The sequence below is a fragment of the Lissotriton vulgaris genome, chromosome 3_1 (genome assembly GCF_964263255.1).
Source record: "Lissotriton vulgaris chromosome 3_1, aLisVul1.2, whole genome shotgun sequence".
In the NCBI taxonomy this organism is placed as follows: domain Eukaryota; kingdom Metazoa; phylum Chordata; class Amphibia; order Caudata; family Salamandridae; genus Lissotriton; species Lissotriton vulgaris.
The window spans coordinates 2,032,392,590-2,032,420,564 of record NC_141689.1 but is presented as its reverse complement, the minus strand read 5'-3'; the positions used below and the strand labels follow the sequence as shown (position 1 = coordinate 2,032,420,564).

The following is a 27,975-nucleotide window of genomic DNA, read 5'->3' as shown; positions in this document are numbered from 1 at the left end:
GGGGAAGTGTATCGCAGCCGCACCCATTGTCGTCGTAACACTGGGAAAGCGTGTTGCCGCTGCAACGGTCTAATCGTTACCGAAGCGCCATGCATCGCCGGAGAAGAGGATCGATGTCTCATCAGACGCCGCCGCATCATCTCGAAGCGTGTCGCAGGGCCTGTCGAGGCTCAGAAGAATCGTTGCATCGCTGCGCGGCCATCTGACGTGCACGCCCCGTGTTGCATTAAGGAGAAGACGCCATTTTTGTTTCATCGTACCGGATCTTCATTGCATCACGGCGTAGCGGGCCGCCTCACCACGAAAGTGCAGTAAGAAACCGATGCAAAACCTCCCCACGCCGAGAAGAACAGACTCATCCCCATGCATCAGTGGGTACCCGACGCATCACCGTTGTTGTGTGTAAGGAACCAACACATCACCTTCCCTGCAAAACTTTTGTTGTATAGCGTTACGCATCCAAAGGTACATGGAACTTAAAGTGTCACATTTTACATCTAAAGAGACTAAGCTAATTCTACCATTTTTAAACTACAGTATTGTGGATTTTTGTCGTTTGTGGTCTTGTGTTAAGTCTCTATAAAAATACTTATTTTTATACTACAACTTGTGCGGTGTCAATTTGTAGTGTTGTCACTGGGTTACTGTATGTGTTCACAAATGCTTTACACACTACCTTTGAGATCAGCCTGCCTGCTCATGCCAAGCTACTAAGGGGGTGAGCAGGGGTTATTTTGGGAGTGTACCCCCTTACCCTAACTAGACGCAAGGGTCCCTATTTGGTCAAAGGTACTTACCTCTGCCAACTAGAAACCCCCAAATCTAACAGGTGCGCACCTCTGTCTTCCAGAGAGGGTAGTGCTCTGTGTGTGCAGCACGCACACAGCACATCCCGGGAGAGTGTTTGTGCGCCGAAAGGCAGAAAAAGGTCCCACACTTGTTGCCTTTATTTTCTAACCAGAGCATAGCTGTGTGGCTGATTGTTGTTCTTTTGAAAGTATTTGTTAATTACAGCGCCCTTCACGGGCTGCATTTAACATAAATATTTTCAAAAAGGAAACAATCAGCCCCATAGCAGTGCTCTATTTAGAAAACAAATGCAGCAAGTATACAAACACGAGGTGTGCTTTCAGAATCATCTGAAAGCACACATTCATGCTTTTAAACTTTATGCATTTCGTTTCTAAATAGAGTGTGGCTGTTGGGCTAATTGTTTGCCTTTTGAAAATATTTGTTAAATGCAGCCCTTGACGGGCGCTGTGATTAGCATTAATACTTTCAAAAGGACCACAATCAGACCTGCAGCTGCGCTGTAAGAAAATAAAGGCATCAAGTTTAAAAGCACGACATGCGATTCTGATGATCCTGAAAGCACACATTGTCGTTAGAAGGCATGGGAAAAGTGGGCCATGGCCTAGAGCCCCAGCGTTTCAGGCTCGGCCCTCCCAGATACAGCCACCTATGTTCTGCAGAGCGTTGCCCCTATGACCGGGGATACTTTTTAAATATATTGTTTTAAACACTGTTTTCCTTTCATTTAATTTTAACGTGGGTGATGTGTGGGAGTCTATTACAGATATTTTGCAGAGAAATGTTAGCAGCAACATCCATAAAACAAGTTTCTTTTAGATCAAAACAGGACCTCACAAACGAGAAATGGGTAGGGGTTACAAAGATTTGCAATAATATTAGCTGCTGCTGTATTTTTTTATATCGAAAACCGGTCACTATCCTTGAATATTGGATGTAAACACGTTTAGGATTGTGCCTGCACACTGTCAGTGGCCTGGCAAAAAATGGCAAGAAAGAGCTGAAAGTGGAGCAAAAATCCAAAGCTGTTCTGAACAAGGGCCACAAATTGCATTTATTTATTTTGATATGCGTGGGGAGATTAATTTGATTGATTTGCTGAGAATCACAGGATGTTAAGCTGACCCGAGACTCAAAACCCATATCCAAAGTCGGCAGCTTGAGCATTAACCCACAACCTCTACCACATGAGCAGAAGCATTTTCAATATTATATACAACTTTATGCAACAAACAACCATTGGCAAAGCCAATAGTATTGGCTTCTTGTAGGTGTAATGTTACTTGTATTATATTTCTGGATCCAATGAGCGAAGAAGCAAAATATCAGTCAGGTGGCACATTATACTAAGCACAGATTTTACCCTTAGGTGCTTTTAAGCCACGTCTTCAATTACATGGGTCACGCCCCTTTGAGAGACCCTTCTAGTTTTTTCATCTCACTGAACCCTAGTGTACTCGCGCGGTCGGGTTCTTGGTGTACAAACCGTGGCTGCAGCGCACAGAGACCTTACTATTCAGCCCAAGAGGAAAAAAATACAAAAGGGTACATTGCATGTAGTGTGTTGGGATGTGAAAGCACGCCTCGTGCATTTATACAATATTTCCCAGCTGTGTTGTATCATAGCCTATTAATTCCAACACTACAGGTGTTAGAAAGTATTTGCCCAGTAGGGGGTGTCAGTTTGGGTATGGCTATAACAACAACATGCTGTCTCTCCCCTGGAGCGAACAGCGAATTACACATTTGATCATGCCATAGACCACAACTTCTCCCAGTAAGATATTGATAAATTATTTAGAAGAGAAGAATGAAAAGCAAGGGGAAAATCGCACCATTTCGCTGATGGTTATGTGTACCCGTTATCACGCGCCCCTTAATGAAGATTTGGGGATCTGCAATGGTTTTCCTGTCTGGCGGTTCATCGGTGACCTTGACACGCGACACTAGTGATTTCTTTAGAGTGCGACTAACATTATTTTGTATGGGGCTGTGTTTAGTACCTTTACGAATGTTCCCATTTTTGTGTGAAATTTGCCGTTGCTTTCAACGTGCTCTTTTAAAAAGAGAAGTGCAAGTTGGGGCGTTCGTAAAGTAGAGGGCACATTAAATGAGAAAGTCGCTCTTACATTTATGGGCAGAATACTTCTGTTTATACTTTGTTGGCATGCTCTAGCCGTTAACTAGAACTAAAGCAATAGATTTTTATTTTCCCTTTCCTTGCAGACTGTTTTCATTATTTTGCTATGTAGCGTTGCCGCCACCCTCTGGTGCTCTTGTGTTACTGCGACTCTACAACAGGAATGATTTCCATGTGTAAAATATGTGTTTTACTTTTACTTCCTTAGATCAACAATGGCAGATTGCAGTATAAGTTTGACTGCGGCAGTGGTCCCGGAATGGTGTCTGTGCAGAGCACACAGGTCAGCGACGGCCAGTGGCACACCGTGTCCCTGGAGGTGGACGGAAACTATGCCAGGTTAGTCCTGGACCGGGTTCACACTGCGTCGGGCACTGCTCCAGGAACCCTCCGGACTCTAAACCTAGACAACCATGTCTACTTTGGTGGCCACATCCGACAGCAGGGCACGCGTCATGGGCGGAGTCCGCAAGTGAGCAACGGTTTCAGAGGGTGCATGGATTCCATTATTCTCAACGGACTCGAACTCCCTTTGAACAGCAAGTCCCGCCACTACGCGCACATGGAGGAATCGGTCGACGTCTCTCCGGGATGCTCCCTCTCTGCTCTGGAACCTTGCTCCAGTGGCCCTTGTCAGAACGGAGGCACGTGCGCCCCAACCGCTAGTGGAGGTAGGCATCCTTTCATTTTTTGAAAGCATGTTATTCATTGCTCGATATGTACCCACAGAAATGTTTAAACCTGTATCATATTGTGTCCAAAAGGGCGCTGCCAAATTGTATTTTTTATTGTTCAAGTTAGACTCTTTCCAAATTCATTGACCGATATGACACTGAACTATGTATGATTGATGCTGTCGGGCGGAGGCTACTGTGGTTTTTATTAGTTGTTTGAAAGCATGTACAAACCGACGGTGTGACTTACTAACAGAAGGTGGACGGCATCACTATTACACGGGTAGGTTTGCTATCCTTCTAGAAACAGCTGCTCAGTCTCTGTACTTGCCCCATGCCCATCTGGCATCGTTTTGAATTGTAGTTGTGTTGGTGTGGCGCTGCATACCCCTGACCGGGTGCTGAAGCGTACTTGCACACACCGTGTCAGAGGTAAGGCTGTCATGTCAATGTGTCGATAGCCCAATTGGGTGGTAGTCAGATGTTCTGCACGAGGACCACAGTTGTGCTCGTGTCCTGTTTGTCTCTGCGCCCAAGTGTGAAGGTGAAGCGGAAAAGTGCCGAGAGTTCTAAGCTTGAATTGTTGTTTTCCTGCTGCCTGATAATGGCCCAGCCATGCATGAAGATGTCAGGTTGACACTTTACGACGTGAAATGTTTACCCACTGCTTGCCAGCCACCAAGGATGTCCCCGAGCCAGCAGCCATCACTAAATAAGGCATGCATTATTGATGCAATTTGTGCTGCTAAATGTCCCTTACAGGGCCCCTGGGGCCCTAATGGCTCTGCCGCCCTGCTCCCAGGAGAGGCCTTCCTTTAATGATCTGTTCTCCAGATGAGGCGCAGTTGGCACGTGCGCCTGATGGAAACCGGAGCATCACTGCTGGCTTCACCAGCTGTGCACGCTGCTAATAGACGCACCTTCATCTGGGAAAACGGATGGGCTCACTCTGCTAATCAGTTAATTAGCTGTATGTCTATTCACATTAACAGTTTTACTTTCTTTCACCCTGCCTTGAGCTTTTGTGTGCAGCCTAATTCCGTACATGCGACGAGTGTTTTTGCAGTTAGTTATAATTTTAAATCCTTTGAGCTTAACCCCTTTGCTTTGTCCTCTGCCAACATATTTGTTTCTGTTCTACCTTTGTCCCTCAAGCCTTCTTTGCCCCCACGTTGTTCTTTAACACGTGCTTCCTCTGCGGTCACGTGTGTGGCTTTGCCTTTAACACACTGTAGCTCTCTTCCTTTCTTCTCGATGGATATTGACCCTCACTGAGGTCAACTCGGTTCTTAGTTACTGTGTTAGTTAATTATGTCACTGTTGTAGTATGCATGTTACATTCTTTTATTTCTGATGTGCGATTTACAAAAAACTCGTTTCATTTTTTAAGATTTTTTTTGTGAAATATCCAACTGCTTGAACTTGTAAAAAACCTTTTTTTTTAAATGGTCTTTCTCGTTTCAGGTTATTTCTGCAAGTGTACGTCACTGTTCATGGGCACGCACTGTGACGTCATAGTCAGCCCGTGTGCGTCCAACCCTTGCCTCTATGGTGGGACTTGCATCGTGCTGAAGGACGACTTTGTCTGCCAGTGCAGAGGACAGTACACCGGCCAAAGGTGTGCTCCCGTTTATTGGTGGTTTCCTTGCCTCGTGGTGGTGTATTCTGGCTCTAGATTTGTGCAAGCTATTCATGTTTAGAGGGAAACCGGTTAATGTAAAATGTAAACTACCCATGCACAGGCTGATGCTCTGACCGTACTGTTGTACCGTGTTATTTTCGCTTATATATTGTGTTCAGAATCCCTGCAACCTTGCAAGGCTCAACACGCATTGAAATCCACACGTTAAAGTGTAATTCCAATTGTTTGGTTACATTTCGAAAGTAAGTACTTTATCATTACAGGCAGTGAGTGCAGTCTTGAAAGAGTTGAAAAATAGCAATACAGAAAACTCATAGGTGCACAATTTAGAAAATAAACCTTGGAGAATAGGTACCGCACTAGTCCTTTTAAAATTCTGGAAGATTATGGAAATGGGTATGTGCAGGGAAACAACTCCCCCCCCCCCCCCCCCCCGCCCCCCACCCCCCTTCAGTGTACGGAAGCCCTGTTGCAAGTCACTGACGGGATTTGTGAGTTAGTAGTTGTGCAACCCATAGCCCTGGTAAATGGTGCAGGGCAACACACAGAGTGGTCGTGCTTGGGAAGTCAAACATAAAACATGAAGCGTGTAATATATAGATTCACTGATCTCCATACTTCACGGAGCGCATTAACCACTTTGGAAACATTGCAGAGTAACAAACTATGAACCCAACCCTACGACTCCCTCCCTCTTTTTTCTTAAATAGGAGTTACTATTAGATACCAATTCGGATGCAAATTCTGTTTGTACATTCCAAGCCTTGCAGTATTGCCGCATGTGAACGCACCACGTTGGTTGACAGGAGTAACATTTCCACTTAAAACCTCGAGACACTTGTCCCAGGAAAAAGATTCGGAATTGCTTTGACTTGGAAATCAGCGCTGTAACACAGATTTCTCATGGTGACTGCATGTGATCCTGTTGCATTCTGCATCCCAGAGTTACTGATGCCCCTAGGTATCTGTAATACCAGACGCAGAGTTTCTGGCCTTCAGATATTGCAATAGCCGTAATGTAGGACTTGCACTGCTCTAGAAATATAAATGAAAGGCTCAGTTAGTGTTTCTGTAGCGACTGTGTGAAGTGGCACAGAAAGCTTATGTGAAGGAAAACGAATGGTAATCTGCCCCGCTATTTAAATAGAAAAGCAGCTGGTATTCCTATAAAATACTTCACATTCTGTATTAGACCGTGTGAAGTTCAGACATAACTTTAATGTGGTATTATAGGCAGCCTCTGACGTCAGAGCCAGCCTTCTACAACAAAGTAACAATGCCTATGAAGATAATAGACGGCTTTCATGCTTTAAAGAGATGTGTTCTTTGATATCTCATTTAAGGTGTCAGATGGGCCCGTATTGCAAAGATAATCCCTGCAAAAACAGTGGCAAGTGCATCGACAGCTTGGATGGCCCGGTCTGTGAATGTGAACCTGGTTTCCGTGGAGAAAGGTGAGTGGCCTTGCGGTGTATTTATTTGTTGTAAACAAATCATATGCATCTATTTCTTCTCTCGATTCCTCACACTTGTAGTACCTTTTAGCTGTACAAGGCAACTTCAAAAACTTCTTTGTATATCAGAAACATACAAAATAAAAAGTTCTAGTGTGCAGGCGGGGCTACAAAGTGGGACTACTCATCTCTTCTGTACGTTTCTTGAAATGCTCTGCCATGTGATTGCCTTTTATTTCTTCTTTCCAATTATACCCATGTTTCACTCATTTTAACAGTCTTTGGCCTCTAATGTAACAGCTTAATTGAAAAATATGCTCCTTGTCTTTGCTTGGGGTGTAATGACTAGTGTTTTGTGATTTTTATGCCGGTCACTTTTCTCTAAAGTCCAACTGCATTGTCCATCTGCAGTGACCAGGGCAAGGCCTTGAGTTTAACGTGTAATCTGAGGATCCAATTTATTGCAGGCTGCTAATGTGGCCCTCCATTTTTAGGTCTCACATGAGACAGCGCTCACTCCGTCGCTTGCAAAATCTTTTGTTAATTAAAAAAAAAAACTTTCATTTTTAATGCAATAGCTCTCACGTTTGCGAGAGTTTAAGCTTTTGCCATTGTAAATGACAGTCTTTTATTTATGGATCTTTAAAAGCAACACATATATAAAAGGCATTGTCATTTCTAATGGCAATAGCTCATACTCTCGCAAATGCAAGACCACTTCATTGGTGGTCACACCAGTTTCTTTAAACGCTCCAGCTGTATTTATTTATTTATTTATTTATTTATTTAAACTTTTACCGCGCACAGCTACCCACAGTGGGTTTCCCGGCGCTAGGGACAGACTGGAGAAGAAGATATCAGATAGCCAGCATGCAGGTACCAACTACTTATGTGAACAACAGCGTTTTCAGTGCTCTGCGAAAACGAAGAAGACTGGTCTCTAATTTAAGGGCAGTGGGCAGGGCATTCCAATATTTGGGACCAAGATAGGAGAAGGAGCGTCCCCCCATCCTTGCCAGCTTAAATCTTGGTATAGAGAAATTGCCAATTTCCGAGGACCGTAAGGTGCGTTTGGGCCTGTAAAGTTGCACCAGCTTTTGTAAGTAAGTAGGTGCAATGCCTTGCTTGATCCTAAACATGTAGCATAATGCCTTAAACTTTATGCGGCTGGAGATCTTCAACCAATGAAGCTCATGCAAGGCAGATAATGCAGAAGTTCTTCTAGGGACATTCTTCAAGAGTCGCGCGGCTGCATTTTGTACAACCTGCAATACTTTAACAGTGGCTACATCAGCACCCAAATATAGTATGTTGCCATAGTCCAGGCGAGATGTTATCAATGCCTGGACAACCGTTCTACGGGAGGGAATGGGAAGCATCCATAAGACCTTTTGTAGCCACCTAAGAGTAGAGAAACAGGTTGCTGCAACCTTAGTGGCCTGCTGCTTCATTGTTAACTTGTCGTCAATTTTGACTCCCAAGTTACGTACAGCATGTGTGGGTACAGGAAGTGCACCCATCTCATTTGGCCAATGCTGAGGGCCCCAGAGGTTCTTATTTTTCCCCAGAATGACCACCTCTGTCTTCTCCCCATTCAGTTTGAGACAGTTCCTCTGCATCCAGTCCGCCACAAGAATGAGGCCCGACTTTAGTGCAGAGGGGTTATTCTCGTCTCGCCCTGATAGGGAGAAGACGATCTGGGTGTCATCAGCGTAAGAGAACAGGGTCAGCCCCGCCTGCTCTACAATGTTAGCCAAGGGTTTTACATAAAGATTGAATAATAGGGGGCTGAGTATGGACCCTTGGGGGACACCCCGCGCTGAGGGACAGACCGCTGATGCCGCCTTAGGGGAGAAAACTTGAAAGGTTCGCTCGCCAAGAAAGGAGGCCACCCAGGCTAAGGCCCTACCAGTCACGCCGAGTGACCGCAGAGAGTCAAGAAGGATGGAATGTGACACGGTGTCGAAAGCTGCGCTCAAATCCAACAGGATGAGCGCCATGGTTTCACCCTGATCGACACCGTGTCGGAGACTCTCTGTCACCCCAAGAAGGGCTGTCTCGGTCGAGTGGCAGGACCGAAAACCCGACTGGGAAGAATGTAAGAAACCAGAACTTTCCATCAGTTCAGTGAGCTGGGTATTAATGTGTCTCTCCAACACCTTCGAGAAGATGGGTAGCAAAGATATTGGACGAAAATTAGCAAGATTCGAGATATCAGCACCAGACTTTTTAGGTCTCGCCTGTCGATGCGCATGCGCATCGAGCAAGCGAGACTATTGCGAGTTATCCACTCTTTATCCACACTGCAAGGAATCGTGGCGATTCCTTGCAGTGCCCGTGACTTTTAAGGTCAATGCGCATGCGCATTGAGCTTATGCGCATGCGCATTGACCTTAAAAGCGCGTGCGCGTGCACGTCCGTTCCCTAACAACACACACACACCCTCTCCCCCGCTCCGCCCCCTCCCGCCGTGTCGCATTTCTCTTTCTCCTCCCCCTCCCCTCTCTTCCTTCCGTCTAACGCCGTGTCGCACCTCTCCCCTCTCCGCCCCCTCCCCGCTCCGCCCCCTCCCCTTCCCTCCGTGTCGCATTTCTCCTCTCCCCTCTCCGCCCCCTCCCCTGCCCGCCGTGTTATTTGTTTATTCCACCAAGCTCCATACTGCAGCAATCAGCTTTTCCATAAATCCCAAACTGAATTATACGGGTGCCCAGTTCTAAGGCCTTTCCATACATCCTTCTTTCAAATGCCAGCTGGTGCAAAATATGACAGGGCGATTCTATGCTGGCCTGCAGGCATCTGAAGTGCACACAGGCCCCAAAGGAGAGGAAAATAAACGCTGAGATTATCCCCAGAGCATTCAGATTCCTCATTGAAATTGCGGACCCAAACCAATGCAAAACCTCGACAGTTAAACATCCAACAGAGGTCTCCTCCTCACCAGGGGTCTCCTCGCTCACTACCCAGGTCTATAATCTGCAGACTCCATTGTGCCGACACAACATGATGGTCTACCCTGGATTCGTTCAGCGAGCCATAAAAGCACACTTGGTTCTTTCTCCTAAATTCACCCCACACTCTCGCTATAACCTGCAGGGTGTGATGCACACTGATGTCGCACCTCTCCCCTCTCCGCCCCCTCCCCGCTCCGCCCCCTCCCCTTCCCTCCGTGTCGCATTTCTCCTCTCCCCTCTCCGCCCCCTCCCCTGCCCGCCGTGTTATTTTGTTTATTCCACCAAGCTCCATACTGCAGCAATCAGCTTTTCCATAAATCCCAAACTGAATTATACGGGTGCCCAGTTCTAAGGCCTTTCCATACATCCTTCTTTCAAATGCCAGCTGGTGCAAAATATGACAGGGCGATTCTATGCTGGCCTGCAGGCATCTGAAGTGCACACAGGCCCCAAAGGAGAGGAAAATAAACGCTGAGATTATCCCCAGAGCATTCAGATTCCTCATTGAAATTGCGGACCCAAACCAATGCAAAACCTCGACAGTTAAACATCCAACAGAGGTCTCCTCCTCACCAGGGGTCTCCTCGCTCACTACCCAGGTCTATAATCTGCAGACTCCATTGTGCCGACACAACATGATGGTCTACCCTGGATTCGTTCAGCGAGCCATAAAAGCACACTTGGTTCTTTCTCCTAAATTCACCCCACACTCTCGCTATAACCTGCAGGGTGTGATGCACACTGATGTCGCACCTCTCCCCTCTCCGCCCCCTCCCCGCTCCGCCCCCTCCCCTTCCCTCCGTGTCGCATTTCTCCTCTCCCCTCTCCGCCCCCTCCCCTGCCCGCCGTGTTATTTGTTTATTTTACCCGCCGTGTCTCTGCTGCTTCCCCCTGTCCTGTCTCTCCTCCTCTCTCTCTCTATACCCTCCCCCTCCTCCCCACCACTCCCATCAAGTCCCTCTGGCCCTTCCCTCCTCCCCGGACCCCTCCTCCCCTGCCCCCTCCACCCTTTCTTGTTCGGATTTGAGGTTGAACTGCGTTTGCTCACGCATTTTTTGCTGTTTGCTTTTTGCTTTACTATGAGGTAAAGCACAGGGCTGAGTTGGTTTCTAAAGTCTCCTGCCACATTGCCGCCTCCTCCCCTCCCTGCAAGTGCATTTGTCGTGTTGTCGATTGTCGTGGTACACACTCACACGAGGTCAAGTTCTGATAGTTTTAACGTTGTAATTTGCACATCTCCGCCTAAAGCGCCTTTTACTATTTCCACAGTAATTTCTTTATGTTCCATCAGTTCTGCTTTGTCCAGCTCTTTTGAAGAGGTCAGGTGTTTCTCTTCTTTCTTGATCTGCCTCCTTGTTTGTAAATATCTCTTCACGCATGTAAGCTCGGGTGAAATGCTGTTACCGGCTGTTGTGCAAGTTAGTCTGCTCTTTTAATTTGTGTGGCTTTTGAAGTCTACCCACATAATACAAAGTTACATTTTGCTGTAATCAGGAGGTTCTCTGGGAAATGTTGGCATTTTGGCAGTTTTATTTATCCTGGTATTTGCTACAGAATCGCGAAATTCCAGGAGTATTTGAATACTGCTTCTTTCGGGTGTGTTTTTGTGTAGCCAAGCAGCTGTTCATCACCCCACCCAGAGGAGACTTCGAACAGATCTTCTGTCCCAAAGTAAAGTGTTGATTGTCAGGGCAGGACTGGGGAACCAAAACCTCACTCACCCTCAACCCCTCACCCTCAACCCCTCACCCTCAACCCCTCACTCACCCTCAACCCCTCACCCTCAACCCCTCACCCTCAACCCCTCACCCTCAACCCCTCACCCTCAACCCCTCACCCTCAACCCCTCACCCTCAACCCCTCACCCTCAACGCCTCACCCTCACTCCCTCACCCTCAACCCCTCACCCTCAAACCCTCACCCTCACTCACCCTCACTCACTCACCCTCAACCCCTCACTCTCACTCACTCACCCTCACTCACCCTCAACCCCTCCCCCTCGACCCCTCCCCCTCAACCCCTCACTCCCCCTCAACCCCTCACTCACCCTCAACCCCTCACTCACCCTCAACCCCTCACCCTCAACCCCTCACTCACCCTCACTCTCACTCATCCTCACTCACCCTCAACCCCTCACCCTCACTCACCCTCACTCACCCTCACTCACCCTCACTCACCCTCACTCACCCTCACTCACCCTCACTCACCCTCACTCTGACTCACCCTCACTCAGCCTCAACTACTCCCCCTCACTCACCCTCACTCTCACTCATCCTCACTCACCCTCAACCCCTCACCCTCACTCACCCTCACTCACCCTCAACCCCTCACCCTCACTCACCCTCAACCCCTCACCTTCAACCCCTCACTCACCCTCACTCTGACTCACCCTCACTCAGCCTCAACTACTCCCCCTCACTCACCCAAAACCCCTCACTCACCCTCACCCTCACCCACCCTCACCCTCACCCTCACCCTCACTCACCCTCAACACCTCACCCTCAACCCCTCACTCACCCTCACTCACCCTCACTCACCCTCACTCACCCTCACTCACCCTCACCCTCAACCCCTCACCCTCAACCCCTCACCCTCAACCCCTCACCCTCACTCACCCTCACCCTCACTCACCCTCACTCACCCTCAACCCCTCACCCTCAACCCCTCACTCACCCTCAACCCCTCAGCCTCACCCTCACTCACCCTCAACCCCTCACCCTCACTCACCCTCACTCACCCTCAACCTCATGCTAAAGATTTACAAAAAAACCCATAAACAATTCTAAAAGCACTAACTCTAATGCTGCGAGACCTATTGCATTTCTAATGCTTGTTTAACAAGGGCACTACCATAGCGTGTTTCCATGGCTGGGGTACATATGCCTCAGTAAGTGAGGCGTTTAACAATTTAACAAAAATCTGATGGGTGGAGGAATCTAATTGTTTGAGTATTTTAGCCGGAAGTGCATCGCACGGAGAGCCAGAGCGCACGCTATTTAGACAAGAAGAAAAGGAAATATTGTCTAATGGCTGCCATACAGAGAGTTTGGCAACGTCGTCAACATTAGCAGATGACTGCACAGCGCCAGATGCAAAAGGTGTTACCATCGGTGGCGGGGTAAAAAGATCATAGATCAAGTCGACTTTTTTAACAAAAAAGTCAGCTAAGGATTGGCATTGAACCTTGTCTAGCGCAGGAGGCGTAGGAATAGAATCCGCTCCTGTCAGTTTTTTTACAACTGAAAAGAGTACCTTAGGGCAGTTTTGTGCATCTGAAACTATTTTTTTAGTATAGTCTGCTCTGGCTGTTTTACAGCTGTTATGATAGCCCTTCAGAGCTTCTCTGTAAGCTACTTTGCGGGTAGGAGAATAACTACGCCCCCATTTCCTTTCTAAAATCTTACATTGAGTGCGAAGGCACTTAAGCTTGTCGGAGAACCATGGTGCAGGTGGGTGATGAGGCATAGTTGTCTTATATGTCAAGGGAAGCGTGGAATCAACAGCATTATTTAACCACTGACCAACTGCACAATTTAGTGCAGAGATAGATAGGTCGGTGTTAGGAAGTGTCCTCAATAATTGTTTATTAAGTTCTGGCATGTTAATTTTCCCCCAACTGCGTGTCCGTTTATTTATTTCCTTTCCGATCTGTGATGCTGTCCTGGTAATATCCAATGAAAAAGGAACAGCAAAGTGGTCGGACCATTCTATTGGGCGTGCTTTCTGGGAGCAGTCCAACTTTAGATTTGACAGGATGGGATCTAATAAGTGACCAGCAAGATGTGTAGGGGCAGAGTTCAATAATTGAATGTTAAAAACTTCGAGAGTAGAAATAAGCTGTTTAGTGGACGTACAGTCAGAATCTTCGAGATGGATATTTAGGTCCCCAAGAATCGAAAAGTTGGCTGCTCTAAGCAGCAAGGGGGCCAGGAAATCTGGCAGAGAAGAAACCCAGGGATTAGCATTCCCGGGAGGGCGATAGATTAATAGACCTGTCATTGTGAACTGAGGGTTAATAGTTAGCCTAAAAAGGGCTGCCTCGCAACCTTTGAAAGGAATGTCTTCAAATTTACAGGTGTACTTAGATTTGAAGATCATGGCTATCCCCCCCCCCCCTTTACCTAGAACTCTGTCCTTTCCTACGATGACGTAATTAGGGGGAATTGCAGCGGCAATATCAGGGCCAGAGCTGTCATGCAACCAGGTTTCTGTGAGAAACACAGCATCCGGTTGTTCATCAGTGATGAAGTCACAGATGTTGTATTTGTGTTGTGGGAGTGATCTACAATTAATACTCCAAAAATGTAAAGAGGAATGTGAAGAGACAGTATTGGACTTCACAGGCCTGCTGCGCCTGACATAGCGCTTAAGCGATCTGCAGCTCGCTGGCATTCCGAGAGCGAAACCGCATTGGTGACATTTATATTTGGGAAAGGGCAATGTACATACAGAGCAGGTCTTGCTAGCAAAGCGGCGCCATGAGTGTAATTCCACAGCTGAATAGGAAAGAACCATAATGCAATATAGTAGATCAGAAACAAGTTACTCACAGATGAAGTATAGGGTACTTGCCAGAGCCCAGAGCCCGTCAGAGCGCGGACGAGCTGACTCAGGCGAGACTCCGGCGCTAGGGACGGCGCTTCCGCAAACGCGACCGCTAGCGCGATAGGATGACCGTATCCTTTTATATGTACCACTAGAGCGCTCACACCGCTCTGGGCACACTAAAGATGGCCGCCGTGGAAAGATTTCCCTAACCCCAATTTAGCTCAAAAACGGTAGTTAAAAGCGTCAAATGTTGGCGAAAATGTGTGTAGGTGGCCTAGGGGTATGCTGTCTGCAAACAGTGTGAAAAAGTACAGTTTTAAAATCACAAAAAAATGAGTCAAAATAACTCTAAAAACAGCTGACAATACAGCATTAATGTTGTCCCATTCAGGTTACAGTGAGCAGCGACTAAAGAAAGGGACACGGCCAACATTATAGTGAAAGTGCGGTTAAGGGGCGCTTTCACCCAAAAAAAATAATATATATATATATATAGTTTCTGTAGCATGCCCGCTAAAGTGAAAGCGGACCATGCGGTAAATTAAATAAATAAAAAAAGCGCGGCTGCTAAAGTGAAAGCGGACCATGCTGCACATTAAATAAATATAGTAATAATAACAATATAAAAGCGGGCGGCGTGCTGCGACGTCGAGGGAGAAATAGGGGTAGAGCAATAAAGAAAATAGTGCTCACCAACTAGATAAAGCAGACCGTGTTACCCCACAAGTAAAAAGTCCAGTCCTTATGGGAGGTTACAAAAGCAGACATGGCACTACCAAGGAGGGACTAGTAAGCCTATTCATGAAAGCAAATCAACAATTTTGGAAGGACAGTAACGGGAGACAAATTGAAAAGATGGGCGGGAAATGGGCAGAGCTTTTATTTCATACTTCAATACAGCATGCCTCGCATCCAAGCATCCTCACCACCTATCCTGGTGTAATGTACTGTTGAAAAAAAAATCCGGAGCATTTGTCTATGCCTTTCCACTGATCCCAGTGGTACAGTGATGATCAGCAAATGCAAACCTGATTTTGATTCTAAAAGCCTCATAAAGGGCACACAAAACATGGTACTCTGGCCTCATGGATTTGGGAGCCAGTAGACTGAAAAAATGCCAGCTTTTCAAATCTTATTGACTCTAAATGAAAGAAAGGGGTGTCATTTACAGATAATTGATGCATTTATTATATTCAAAACTCTTATTATTTTGTGCAAGTTCATTTCTCGGCTGTAGTCACTTACACCTGTGACTTCTCTAGGACGTATATTTTCTCCACTTATGTAGTGAAAATGCTCCTAGAGGTAATAAGGAGAATTTCCACACCTGTTTTTGCCCCATCCCATGTGGGGCTTCAGCATGGTGCTGGCACAGCTCATGAACCATCCCGTTGAACCAATCCACACAACTGGGCTCGTTAATCTGACACTAAAAGTGTCATTTTGAAAGTGATCACATCCTTGCATAGACTGATTGATTTACAGACATTAGCTGTCCTAGAACCCTATTTCAAAGTACCGAAGAATAGTCATCATGAAAACGAACCGGCATTTCATTCCAAAGATTGTATCACATTTCCATGTGAATCAACCAATCCAGTCACCTACCTTCTAATACCCGAAAAAGCAAGCAGAAAAGGCACTAACACAACATTTAAGGAGAGCCATCCTATATTACTTACCAGAGAGAAAGCAACTAAGGAAAAGAAAACAGATTTTTATGGCACAAGCACCAGCAAGTAGGGACCCCTCAGTGTCATAAGTGACTATTGCAAGATGGATAGCACACACTATCCAAACATGTTGCACCCTGATGTTTAAGATCCTTGATATCCAATCTAGGGTCATTCCACAAGAAAAAGGGGCACTACTATCCTTTCTAGAAAGTTTCATCTTCAATAGTATATCTATGTCTGCCACATGGTCGCCAGCCTATACTTCCGGAAAATATTGTGTGAATAGCCATTCAAATCAGGAGTACAGGAGGCCCACAAGGTACTTAAGCACCTTTTTGCAGCCACACATACACTTGACCCCCATTCTCCCGTAAAGCAGTTAATCCTACTAAATAATATCAGCAGAGCATATGACTTCAGAAATGACTCACGTTGTGAAAGGAAAAAGTTACTTGTAACAGAATTTTTACAAAATTAAGTTTCTCTAGATTCACATCTGGCTGGCCCACCTCCCAAGTTAAAGGAGTAGGGTAATCAAAAAAAAGATTGCTTCGGAATAAATGCATCTACACACTACTAGATGCAGGTCTTCACTGTAAGGGAAAACATATATTAAGATGGTGACCGCATACCGAGGAATTGGGATCTTGGGGGATTTGCACTAACAAGCATCTGGTGATGCCCAAAAGCAAAAAATAAAAATAAGAGCCAACAAATGGGAACCTTCCAGGACCAACTACTAGATGGTGGAATAATGCATAATGTAAAACCAAAATAGCTTCAAACTGCTAAACTCCATGTAGGAACTGTTGTCGTAGTGGTCATTTTTCTCTAACACATGGTTCCTCATTGAAGCCAGTGTTCCCTTTTGAAATTCCACTTTTCATGTGCAAAGAATGTTCAGTATGCAGTCTTGCAGAAAGAGTTTTAGGTTAATTTAAAGGAATGAGGAGTAAAAACCATCACTAAAAGTGTCACTGTTTTGACTACATTTCTGTTTCTTTTTTTAACCTGGTTTTACTCTCTCTGCTTGGCAGGTGCCTGACTGACATTGATGAATGTGTTGAGAACCCATGCCTTAATGGTGGTCACTGTGAGAACACATATGGTTCTTACCATTGCAACTGCAGTCAAGGCTTCGGAGGAAAGGTTTGCTCAGAAGTGTCCATCAACAAATATGTCTCCACCTCCTGGAACATTGGCTTAGCAGAAGTTATTGGGATCATTGTTTTCATTGCTGGAATCTTCTCCCTTGTTGTGATTTTTGTTTTGTGTCGCAAAATGGTCAGACGAAAGAGAAAGCAGCAGCCTGAGCCAGAAGAGAAGCACCTCGGAACTGCCCCGTTTCTGCCTAGACCATTTTTTGATCCAAAATTGAACAAGAACATGTACTCAGACATCCCACCCCAGGTGCCAGTACGCCCCATTTCATACACGCCAAGCATTCCAAGCGACTCCAGAAACAACCTGGACAGAAATTCCTTTGAAGGTTCGGCTATTCCAGAGCATCCCGAGTTCAGTACCTTTAACCCTGATTCAGTGCATGGACACAGGAAGACTGTGGCTGTCTGCAGTGTAGCGCCTAACCTGCCTCCACCACCCCCATCCAACTCTCCATCGGACTGTGACTCCATACAGAAACCAAGCTGGGACTATGACTATGATGGTAAGGATTGTGTTCAACTTACTTTGTTCTTATTATTTTTTCTTGTTTTTTTTTTTATTAACTTAATATACATGAGATATTTGTGTGTATGAATGCATCCACACTTGAATAACCCAAGCATTTTCTAGTCTTTCTGGTGTTGACACTTGTAATTTTAATGACCTCTTCAGTTGAAGGTGGACCTAATCCCACCAGATGCTTCCTCTTAATTTTGATGCAGAAACAATATTTCTACTCTGCACCAGAGAAGTATGTTTAAAAAGTGTCCACTGGATGGAGTGAGGTGTAGATTTAGGGATCTACTGGACAAGAGAAATGGGTCCCACAGACCAAGGGGACGGAACACAGTGTTAACAGTAGAATCAAGTCTCCCCTTGTGGAAGCAAATAAATGAACCACCTATAGATCTTCAAGCAATTAATCCACAGCCTTCTATCATACTACAAAGGCCTGCAACCATACATTTGTACCGCATCAGCATCAAGTTTTCAGTTTTACTTTCGTATTGGTTCCACACGGGATTTAAAAGATGCTCATGTACATAATTATACAGTAGTAATTCCACATGTCAGTCCTATACATGTAATAAAGACATAATTTACATTCAGGAGACAATGACTCACTTGATTTAATATTTACACAGCAGCAGGAGGATGACACCACTGACCTCTTTGGGGGCTGCAGAGTCTAGGGGGAACCAGAGCCCTTTCGCGAGCAGCCTCTCCACTTCCGCCCGAGCTGAGCTGTCACTCTTAGTCAGTCAGTAGAGCTGCAGGTGGAGTAGGCATATTCACATGACAATAAGTCAACCATTTGTGCAACATCCCTCCTTCCACCACCATACTGATATAGAACACAGCTCGAGCATCACCTTGAAGGTGTCGGACATTGAGCCTCAATGTCCAGCATCAAGCTTCCGTTCCACCACCGCATATAGGCCATGGTCGACACTGACCGAAGACCTCAGATTAGACTCTGATGTAGCCCCCAGCACTGACAACACCTTTAACTCTGGCACTGATGGTGCCCTCGAATTCCTCTTTGGCTCCTAATCTTCTTCTGTGCTAAAATCATCTTCGGTCTAAAATACTTATTTATTGCCCAAAGCCCCGTCCTCCACTGGATCGGAGGAAACAGCAGTCCATTTTCAGCTTCTCGAAAAGGAGCTCAACAGTCAGAAAAAAATATTTTCGTCCACCCACAGTGCAGGAGAACTGCTGCCAAGCCTTCTCCAAAGGTCTCAGAAGAGGAAACTAATATTTTAGGAGGAACGTGCGTGGGAGACTACATTACCAGCTAAAGTTAGGCACCAGAATAGGGTCACTAGTCCTCTGCCACATGAGCCCCTGTCCTTCTACTCCACCTCCACCCCTCCTAGTTCTCCTCTACCTTCCTCTCCCCCTGCTCTGCTTCCACACCACCTCATGGCCCCCCCCCCTTCCTCATTTGCCAGGGAGTTACCATCATTTTTCTTTCGAAGGGAGCGAAGCCCCTTGTGCCCTCTATATCCATACTGGGCCCTGTTTGAGTCTTCATCCTAAGGACGAACTGTGGTATGACAATGTTGTTGACTCTCCTGGGAATACTGACCCAGACCGCTACTCTGCCAAACCATTCCCTTTTGATGATACCACCTCTTTCCAGGTGTTGATTCACCGGGCTGCCACCTTCCACAACGTAGAATTGCACAACGTCCAGAAAGATGAGGTCTTCCTTGTCAAAATGTTGTTCACCATTCAGCACAGTTCCTCTCCATAAAATACCATGCTTACAACCACATCTCAGACCTTCACAGAGTATGTTAAGGCCCTCATCCCAAGGGTCTATTATAGGAATTGAAAAATGTTTTTAAAAATTAAAAAGCCTTCACCCTATGACCAACCCAATATCCAGGGCCAGCTACCTAGGAATACTTATTGCTTACATACAGGGCACAAACGTGTGAATGCCCCTCCACCAGATAAAGAGTAAGAAGATTGGCACGACTGGCAAGTGAGTCACTGCCCAATCGGTGTCTCACTGGAGAAGATCCAACTCAGTTGAACTGCTCTATAGATATGCCCTCGGAGACACGATGGAGGAATTTCTCCAGCAACTGTATATGCTGAATCTCTATAACAAGCCATACTTTCCTGCAAAGAGCCGCAGATCCTCGGGCGGCATGCTGGCTTGTACCCCCACTTTAAATAGTGCACGCTTCAGGGACCACTCCTATTTAGCACTCATGCTGTGGAACTCGCTGCCTCTACAAATACGACAGGTCCAGATGGAATCACATTTCTGTAAAAATGTAAAAACTTGATTATTCAGTTCAGACGGACTTTACCACCCATTTCTGCTATGTACTTGACCTCTGCTTGAACCTTGAGCACGTACACTTGGTTTAAAGAAACTATTCACTATACAAATCACACTGTTATTATTCTCTCAGACCATTATAAAAAGTGTGACCTCAATCTCATTTCAGAGGGCAAGAAAATTTCAAACACCACTATTCAGTGTGACCTAGATGGAACTGGTACTGCAGTGCATTGCATACATGCAGGTGTATTTATTATGAAGCGCCATGCATAGCTGCGCATCACCGTTTTGCAGTCTGAGGTTCAACAGCATCTGCTCAATCTGCCCCTTGATGGGGAACACCTCTAAGACTGCTAGTTGATCAGATGGTGAGAACCTCAGAAAGGACATTGCTACATCCAAGGCTATGAGGGCCATCCAAACGCCTTCTCCCCAGGGCTTTTATCATAGGTCTCAGTTCAGAGGGCGTGCCAAAGCTACCGTCCCAGAAGCATCTGCCTCCTCCCAAAAACGGCAACAACAGACCCCAACATAGGGTTACTCCAAGGGGGCCAGTAGGGGTAACAACTCCAGGGGGAGTTGCAGTGGGGTGCGACTAAGGGAGCTAAACAGTGAGTCCCTCACCCTTCCCCCTGATGTTATGTTATGTTATGTTATGTTAGTGCTATTTGTATTGCGCACGGCTGCTCCAGCGAAGGAGCGTCCCGGCGCACCGACAAGGTGGCGAACACAACACAACTGGGGAACAGAAATAATTATTAAGAAAATGGGGAGTGAAGGGTTTAACAAAGCTCAGAAAATAAATGAGTTTTAGCGGCCTTGCGGAAGGAGAGCAGGTCACCAAAGGTCCGGAGTTTCAAAGGGAGAGCGTTCCAGAGTGCGGCTGCCCGCACCTTAAAAGAGCGACCCCCCACCCGACTGAGTTTGAACCGAGGGGCTACCGCTAATTCTTGGTCTAGCGAGCGCAGAGTGCGGCCCGGGATGTAAGGGCACAAGAGTTGGTGCAGTAAGGGAGGTGATAGGCCTTTCAGAATTTTGAAGGAAAGGCACAAAACTTTAAAGTGGATCCGCTGCCTAACGGGTAACCAATGCAAGGCTCGCAAAGATGGACCGGCCGAGCAAAACCTAGGAAGACCTACGATCGCTCTGGCCGCAGCGTTCTGCACTCTCTGAAGTCGGGTCAACTCAGCCTGGTTTAATCCTATAAAAAGGGAGCTGGCATAGTCCAACCGCGCCAAAACCGTTGCTTGCACCACCAATTGACGAGTTGCGGCATCGAAGTATTTAAGGGCAGGGCGCAGATTGCGCAGGATGCCGAAGCAGCAAGCCGCCGTCCTTTTGGTGTGGCCAACGAAGTTGAGGGAAGGGTCCAGCCAAACACCAAGGTTTTTGATCTCCGCAACCGGAGTGGGGGTCGGCCCCAGCTCAGAGGGCCACCAAGTATCTCCCCATAGGTCCGTCCGCTTCCCGAAGATCATCACCTCCGTTTTTTTGGCGTTTAGTTGGAGACAGTTGGACGTCATCCAACCAGCCACCGCCCTGAGTCCTTCTCTGAATCTTGGGGCATCCACCCCAGAGTCCCCGCTGATCGTGACCGCTAGCTGGGTGTCATCTGCGTACGACACCATGGTCATACCACAGAGCTTCACAACCTCAGCCAGCGGCCTCACGTAGATGTTCAACAACGTGGGGCTCAGTGAGGAACCCTGTGGGACCCAAAAAGACAGAGGATGACATTTGGACTGGTAGGGCGGGGACGCCACACAGAAGGAACGATCCCTGAGAAACGAACGGAACCACTGGTGTGCAGTGCCGATCACCCCTATCTCCTCAAGACGTTGCAGGAGAATGTCATGGGAGACCGTGTCAAAGGCGGCGCTTAGGTCTAACAAAACAAGCGCCGCCGTTTGACCTGCATCCAGAACTACCCGAAGGTGCTAGACCATAGATAACAGTGCTGTCTCCGTACTGTGGCCAGCCCGAAAACCATTCTGGGTGTCGTCCAGAATGTTGGCACGCGACAGATGACCAGTGAGGGCGGTGTTGACATGCGCCTCCGCGAGTTTGGCTGGCCACGGGAGAAGCGAAATCGGGCGGTAGTTCTCCGATTTTGTAGGGTCGATGATCACACTACTCATGTTGGGGGAACACTGCAGAGGTTTCTTTCACAGATCCCCTTCAACCAGTGGGTTCTCCCCATTATCAGGCAGGGTTAGGGTCATATATAAAACTCACTGTAACCTCAATGAACGTTCTTTTACACAAACACACCCTCCCTGCAGAACATCAGCACCTTCTTCAGGAGGAAGTAGAGGCATTCATTTGCATGGGGGCAATGAATTGGTGCCGGACCACTAGCACTGCATAGTGGATGACTCGCTGTCTTTTCTTATTGCAAAGGAGGCCTATCCTTGATCTCCTGCCCCTCAACAAATTCATTTTGTCAGGGCATTTCACATGGTTACAGTCCAGAACATCTTCCCTCTACTGCATCAAGACAACTTCATGACTGTACTCAACCTGAAGGCAGCCTACTTCCACATCCCATTCCACCCTACACACAGCCTTTATCTGCAGTTTGTGGTATATGGGCAGCATTTTCAATTCAAAGAGTTGCCCTTTGAGGTCATCACGCCCACATTGTGTTCACAAAATGTCCTACTGTGGTCGCCGCTCATTTCAGGAGGGGTGGTATCCACGCTTTCCCTTCCTTGAATGGCTGTCTGTTCAAGAGTGCAAACAGGGCTTGCCACATACCCAGACCACCATAGACGTTCAGCCCCCTCTGATACAGCAATTCCTTGGAGCATTTCTCAGCACAGTCACCAGGAAAGCAGAAACCAAGCAGACCCCAGCCATTCAGAGGTTCAAGCTTTCCAATTACTGACTCATTTTCTTCAATGTCACCATTCAATGGTCAGGACGATAAAGCACCTCCCATACTGCCGTACATGTGAAATTACGCATGCATCCACTGCAAGAGTGCTTGGCCACACAATGGTCACCAGCATTCGGCAATCTAGTGTTGATTTCGGGCAGCATCCATCACTCTCTTTAGTGGTGTAACCACAGCAATTTGTTGCTGGCTGGCCATTTCTCAACTTAGTTCTGCAAGTGACCGCCATGATGGACGCTTCCCTTACAGGATGGCGTGCGCATCTACAGAGCTTCACTTTTCAGGCCATGTGGGAGTACTCCCATCATTTGGATTTCCACCTTAAATATCTAGATCTACTGGCCATCCAGTTGGCTCTCTAAAAGCTTTCTTCTGCCACCTACAGCGCAAGGCAGTCATCAGAACAGACAATGTGACCGCCATGTTCTATTTCCAGAAACAAAGTGACACACATTCACAACAGCAGTTAGCACTCGCACAGGGCCATGGGCACTCCACCATAAGATCCTTCTTCGGTCAGAGTACCTACCAGGATTGGACAACCACTTTGCTCAGCAGGATGCAGCAAAAAGTCCATAGTGGGAATCCACCCTCAAGTCTCACTGCTGTCGTTGCAGGCTCCAATTGTTTATTACTGTGTTTGGATGTTAAACCAGTTTTGACAAGGTGAAACTTTTGTCCAGACAGTGATAGCTTGTGAAAAAATGAGAATTATTAACTAAAATTCGCAAGATGAGCTGAATGGGATAGCATAATTTGCCTTTTTTGCCACATAATTTATGTCAGCCGTGCCACATAATTTAGTCCTCCACTGGCATATAATTCCAGTGGCCCGGACTATGACCCTTTACTGGTATGAGTACATCCTTTGTTGTCCCCCGAGGATTCAGGTGGTGGGGCTCCGTATTTAGCAATCGCCCCTTGTCTCATTTTGCTTTGACACAGCAAAGAGAACCTTTAGTGTAGCCTAAAGATCTAGTCTACATTGGTTCTGAAGAAGGAGCATTTTCATTTGCTAACACTGTTGGTTTGTGAGTGATCTGCTGTCTTCCATGGAGCAAGTGGTCCCTTTGTCTTCTCTTTCAGGATGTGATCTAGGTGAAGGAGTTGGGCTAACTAGTTGGTACAAGGAAGACAACATGTATGGGTTCACTCTAGCAGTGTATATGGCTGGAGCGCCATTCATTTAGCTTTCGGGATCTAAATTTGACCCTAACATTTTTATCTTTATGTATTTTTAAACACTGGAAACTCAGTATTACAAAATGTATCACATTGAGTGTTGATGGCATATACTGAAACAGACTCAGTTTATCCAGATTTTACTTGTACATTGGGGGAGTAATAACACAGTTTATTTAGCTGTCTACCACTCTTGAACCATCAATTTTGTTTCTACCTTGTTGGTTGCTACCACTGCCACGCCCCTTTTACAGTTGAGATTTGTCCTCCAATCTTGTGCTACTAAAATCAATGGTTGGTTCCACAGTCTGAAAGGTGTAAAACTGAATGGACAGTAATTTTCACAATTTCTTTTATACTAATACCAATATAAAGTATTACAGTTTGCTGCAGTTTTGTTTAGCTGTCTTCGTTATTGAATTAATAAGTGATTGATGGAATTTGACACGTTAGTACCACAGTTTTAAGGAGTGGATTATCTTCCATTAATTGATCAAATGCTTTGAAGTCTAATAGTAGATCTGTCTTTAGTTTTCAGTTCTTTTCCACCATGCCTCATTCAAAAGAACATGTCTCCTTAAATTCTTACTTTACTTTTCGTGCTGTCTCCCCCTTAACCCGCCCCCCCCCCCGCCCCCACTCCCCATTTAAATGTGCGTGTTTCTATGAAACAGCGTGGGTCAATTTTCTGACAGAAACCCCTAGGTTCAAGCAAACTCTGTGTCTTTATCCTGTGAATTTAACTTTGATCTTGCTTTCCTCTTGCCTACAGCAAAAGTAGTTGACCTCGAGCCTTGTCTGTCAAAGAAGTCTCTAGAGGAAAAACCTTCCCACCTGTACAACCCTCGGGAAAGCTTGTCTGAGATCCAGTCACTAAGCTCCTTCCAGTCTGAATCCTGTGATGACAATGGTATGTGTGGCAGCAGTATATTCTATTTTTTTGTTCCAGATCATTTAGCCATACTAGTAATTGACATTATTGATATTCTGTGGAGATTTACGTTGTAGTAAATGTATTTAGATTCTATACAGGTGTGGGAAATGAAACGTTTTGTACCCCATTTAGCAAGTCCTTGAAAATGTGGCGCCAGGAATGTTCAGCCTCTGAAAGCATATCTGAAAGCATATAACAGCACTGACATTGAATCTGATGCTCTGATGATGGTTTAAGGTTCTGTTTCCTTTTTTCCCCCTCTTACTACGGCCTCAGCTCCAATATGGATCAGATCACCATTGAGCGAGAGCAGAGTGTAAGAAAGTTGCACTTGTAAGTTTGTTACAATTGTAATAAAGGAAGCAGTACAGATTTTTTTTTTGTTTTTTTTTTTACAAATGAGCTATTATTGCCATTTGTTTTGTAAACACATACTTTATTTTTAGCCCTGCATATGAGACTTTGTTAAATACTTATTTTTCTATTTACTTTATCTTTACACAAAATTGGGTTTATGGTGATTTTCAATAGAAAAAATATACCATTTTGTTACCTCCTATTAGTGGGTGACTGTAATTCTAGAGCTATTACTCCTAAAATGATATCATGGAGAACAATCTTTGTGGTACCGATAGTTATACTATCCTTTTAGAATCATTAAGTATATACACTGAAGCTTCCTTTATTACTCATTTTACGTTGTAGGTGCTGTACCATAATTTTGATTAGTTGTTTTATATGTATGTTATAGCAGTGTGTCGTATCTTTGAAGACGCAGTTCACAAGTTCTTTTGCAATAGTCTGTTTCTTGCTTCTTCATTTGCTTGCTATGATGATTTGAAGTTGTGCTGACTTTTTATTTTGCCTTTACTGCGCTTTCACTTCCAAGCTATGTGCTTTTAGCGGATTTAAAGTAATGCAGTTCTTTTGTATAATGACATCCTCCCAACATTGGTGTAGGGACTATGACAGGCTGTAACACAAATCAACTGTAGTATATGTATACAAACATTACCTTAGATCACTGGGTTTTGCATCCTCCAAAAATCACATACATTTTTTGTGGATCATTATTTAATTGCATGCCTTTTGCGAGGTCACAGTGCTGTACCATTGATTTTCCTTTACTTTTCTTTAACAGTAAATTGTATTTAAGGTAACTCAAAAATGATTTGTTTGCTGTTAATATAGCAAATTTCAAGACTAATTAAACTAGCACATGATGAAACGAGGCACACATAAATTGGGTAAAAAAGACAAAGCAAAAGACATTGAAGACTAGTGTAGTAATTTAATTGATAAACTTCTTTAACTACAAGATTTGAGTAATACCTTTTGGCATAAACATTCTGTATTTTAGTGAAATCCTAATTTCACTAGTTGCACTGTTCCTTCAATTCTTTCCATATTTCATAAAAATGGGTCCATTTGTGGGACTTTTTTCATATGTGGGTAGATTAGCGATGCCCTGTATTAATCTGTGCTACCATATGTAGCTTCCAGAACAATATTTCTTGCCTCCATTAGACCTCTTTCTAGCCACCGTGGTTTCACTTCACTGGTTACTGACTGGTTTTCCATGCCACTAAAACTATATGAATGATGGTGCGGTTTCATTATTAAAATCACATTTATTCTGTTGAGTCTTTTCACTATGCAGAGACTTGGTAAGCAGAAAGATGGAGGCAGTTTATTTATTTTGACAACTCAAATTTTGCTGTGTGAATATTTTCTGAATTTTTTTCTCCATCTAATGGTTGGGTCCAGAATTCTCAGTTGTATTCGTAGTCCTCGTTATTGATTTGTTTGTTTTTTATTTTTTTTTAAATATTTGTTTTTTGGGGTGTGGACTCCCCACCATTTGTTGCCTAATCCATCATCTTATGACATCATACACCCTCCCGTTAAAGCTTCCTCCCTTGGTCACCCGTATCAGATTGTTTTTCCACTGTTGGGGCTGGAAGAATTGCAAAGGCTGTCCAATCTATGAAAACAAGGTGCCTATTCAAAAGCGCGTTGAAGAAGTAGTACTGGAGAAGACCGCTGAAACAATGTACCAATGTAAAAAAATAATCAAGACGACACATTGAAGGTGATCTGGAGACTGTCCTGAAAGTCTTCCCCCTGTTCTGTGTGACAGGGAGAAGACACAGTTCCAATTTAGCCTGAAGAGCCATCATAAATGTGCATAAAAAGATAACCTCCAAGTGTGCGACCTTTCCTTCTGCTGGACCACAAGATTGACACTGTGCAGTCTGCGTAGATTTCAAGCAAAAGACCTTAAGGACAAGAGAAAAACTAAGACAAGCACACTACACGATGTGGGGGCAGAAAGAGACTTAGTCACTGAGAGACCTGGGGTTCTCGAGTGAGGAGGAAGACAACATGGCCAAAGTTGCGGAAGGCCCAGATGCCGAAATGAGGGCCATTAATGTTGAATAGGAGCAGCGAAAACACATGGGAAAAATTCTCAAGTAACTCCGAAAAAAACAACCAGCGGTGTGTCTCAAACAAAAGACTCAAAATCACAAAAGGCTGTCTCTGCATAAAAGATCTTTATGACCGAAGGCAAACCGAGCCCGAAGGAACTCCTCTGGAACGACAGTAAAGACACTGCAAGCGGTTGGGCAACCAAGAAGATGACAACATCATAAAATGATCAAAGTGGGGAGGTACCGAATAAAGGGTCGGGTACACCCCTACAAAAGAAGCCTTGAGGTCGTAACAGAAATGGACTCCTTCTCTTGACGAAGAAAATAGTGCAGATTTGGAATCGAGCTGAAGAAGAGGCATCTCCAAGCCAAAGCGGTCGCACTACTACAAAAGAAAAAGAATTTTGACACCTCCCTTCGAGAATTTAGAATCCAGCTGAAAACTTCAGTGTAAAAATCATAATTAGACAAAGACCCAGAAGACCTTTATTCAACAATGTCCCCAGAGCCACAAGAGAAAGAACCAGAATCTTCTTCGAAGAAGATGATTCTGAAACACAAGGTATGTTTCAAGAAACAGAGGGATCAGAATATCTTGAGACTCCATGGCAGGACATCAAAATGGACTCCCCAGAAGATGGGATAGATGGGATATGTTGTGTTGAGGCA

At 45.4% G+C, this 27,975-nt stretch overlaps 1 protein-coding gene across 7 annotated transcripts in view; it reads left to right on the top strand.

Moving 5' to 3' along the window:
- The window catches only part of FAT1 (FAT atypical cadherin 1), a 299,575-nt gene that overhangs the window by 244,235 nt on the left and 27,365 nt on the right, over window positions 1-27,975 (top strand). For 5 of the 7 annotated variants that reach the window (XM_086962558.1, XM_086962556.1, XM_086962553.1 and 2 more), the window contains exons 22-26: window positions 3,159-3,621; window positions 5,089-5,242; window positions 6,610-6,720; window positions 16,933-17,561; window positions 24,713-24,850. In XM_086962558.1, the coding sequence (XP_086818684.1) occupies window positions 3,159-3,621; window positions 5,089-5,242; window positions 6,610-6,720; window positions 16,933-17,561; window positions 24,713-24,850 (1,495 nt within the window). Of the gene's footprint in view, window positions 1-3,158; window positions 3,622-5,088; window positions 5,243-6,609; window positions 6,721-16,932; window positions 17,562-24,712; window positions 24,851-25,150; window positions 25,208-27,975 lie in introns of all 7 variants that reach the window. The other 2 variants (XR_015309390.1, XM_086962559.1) reach the window with 2 other exon arrangements.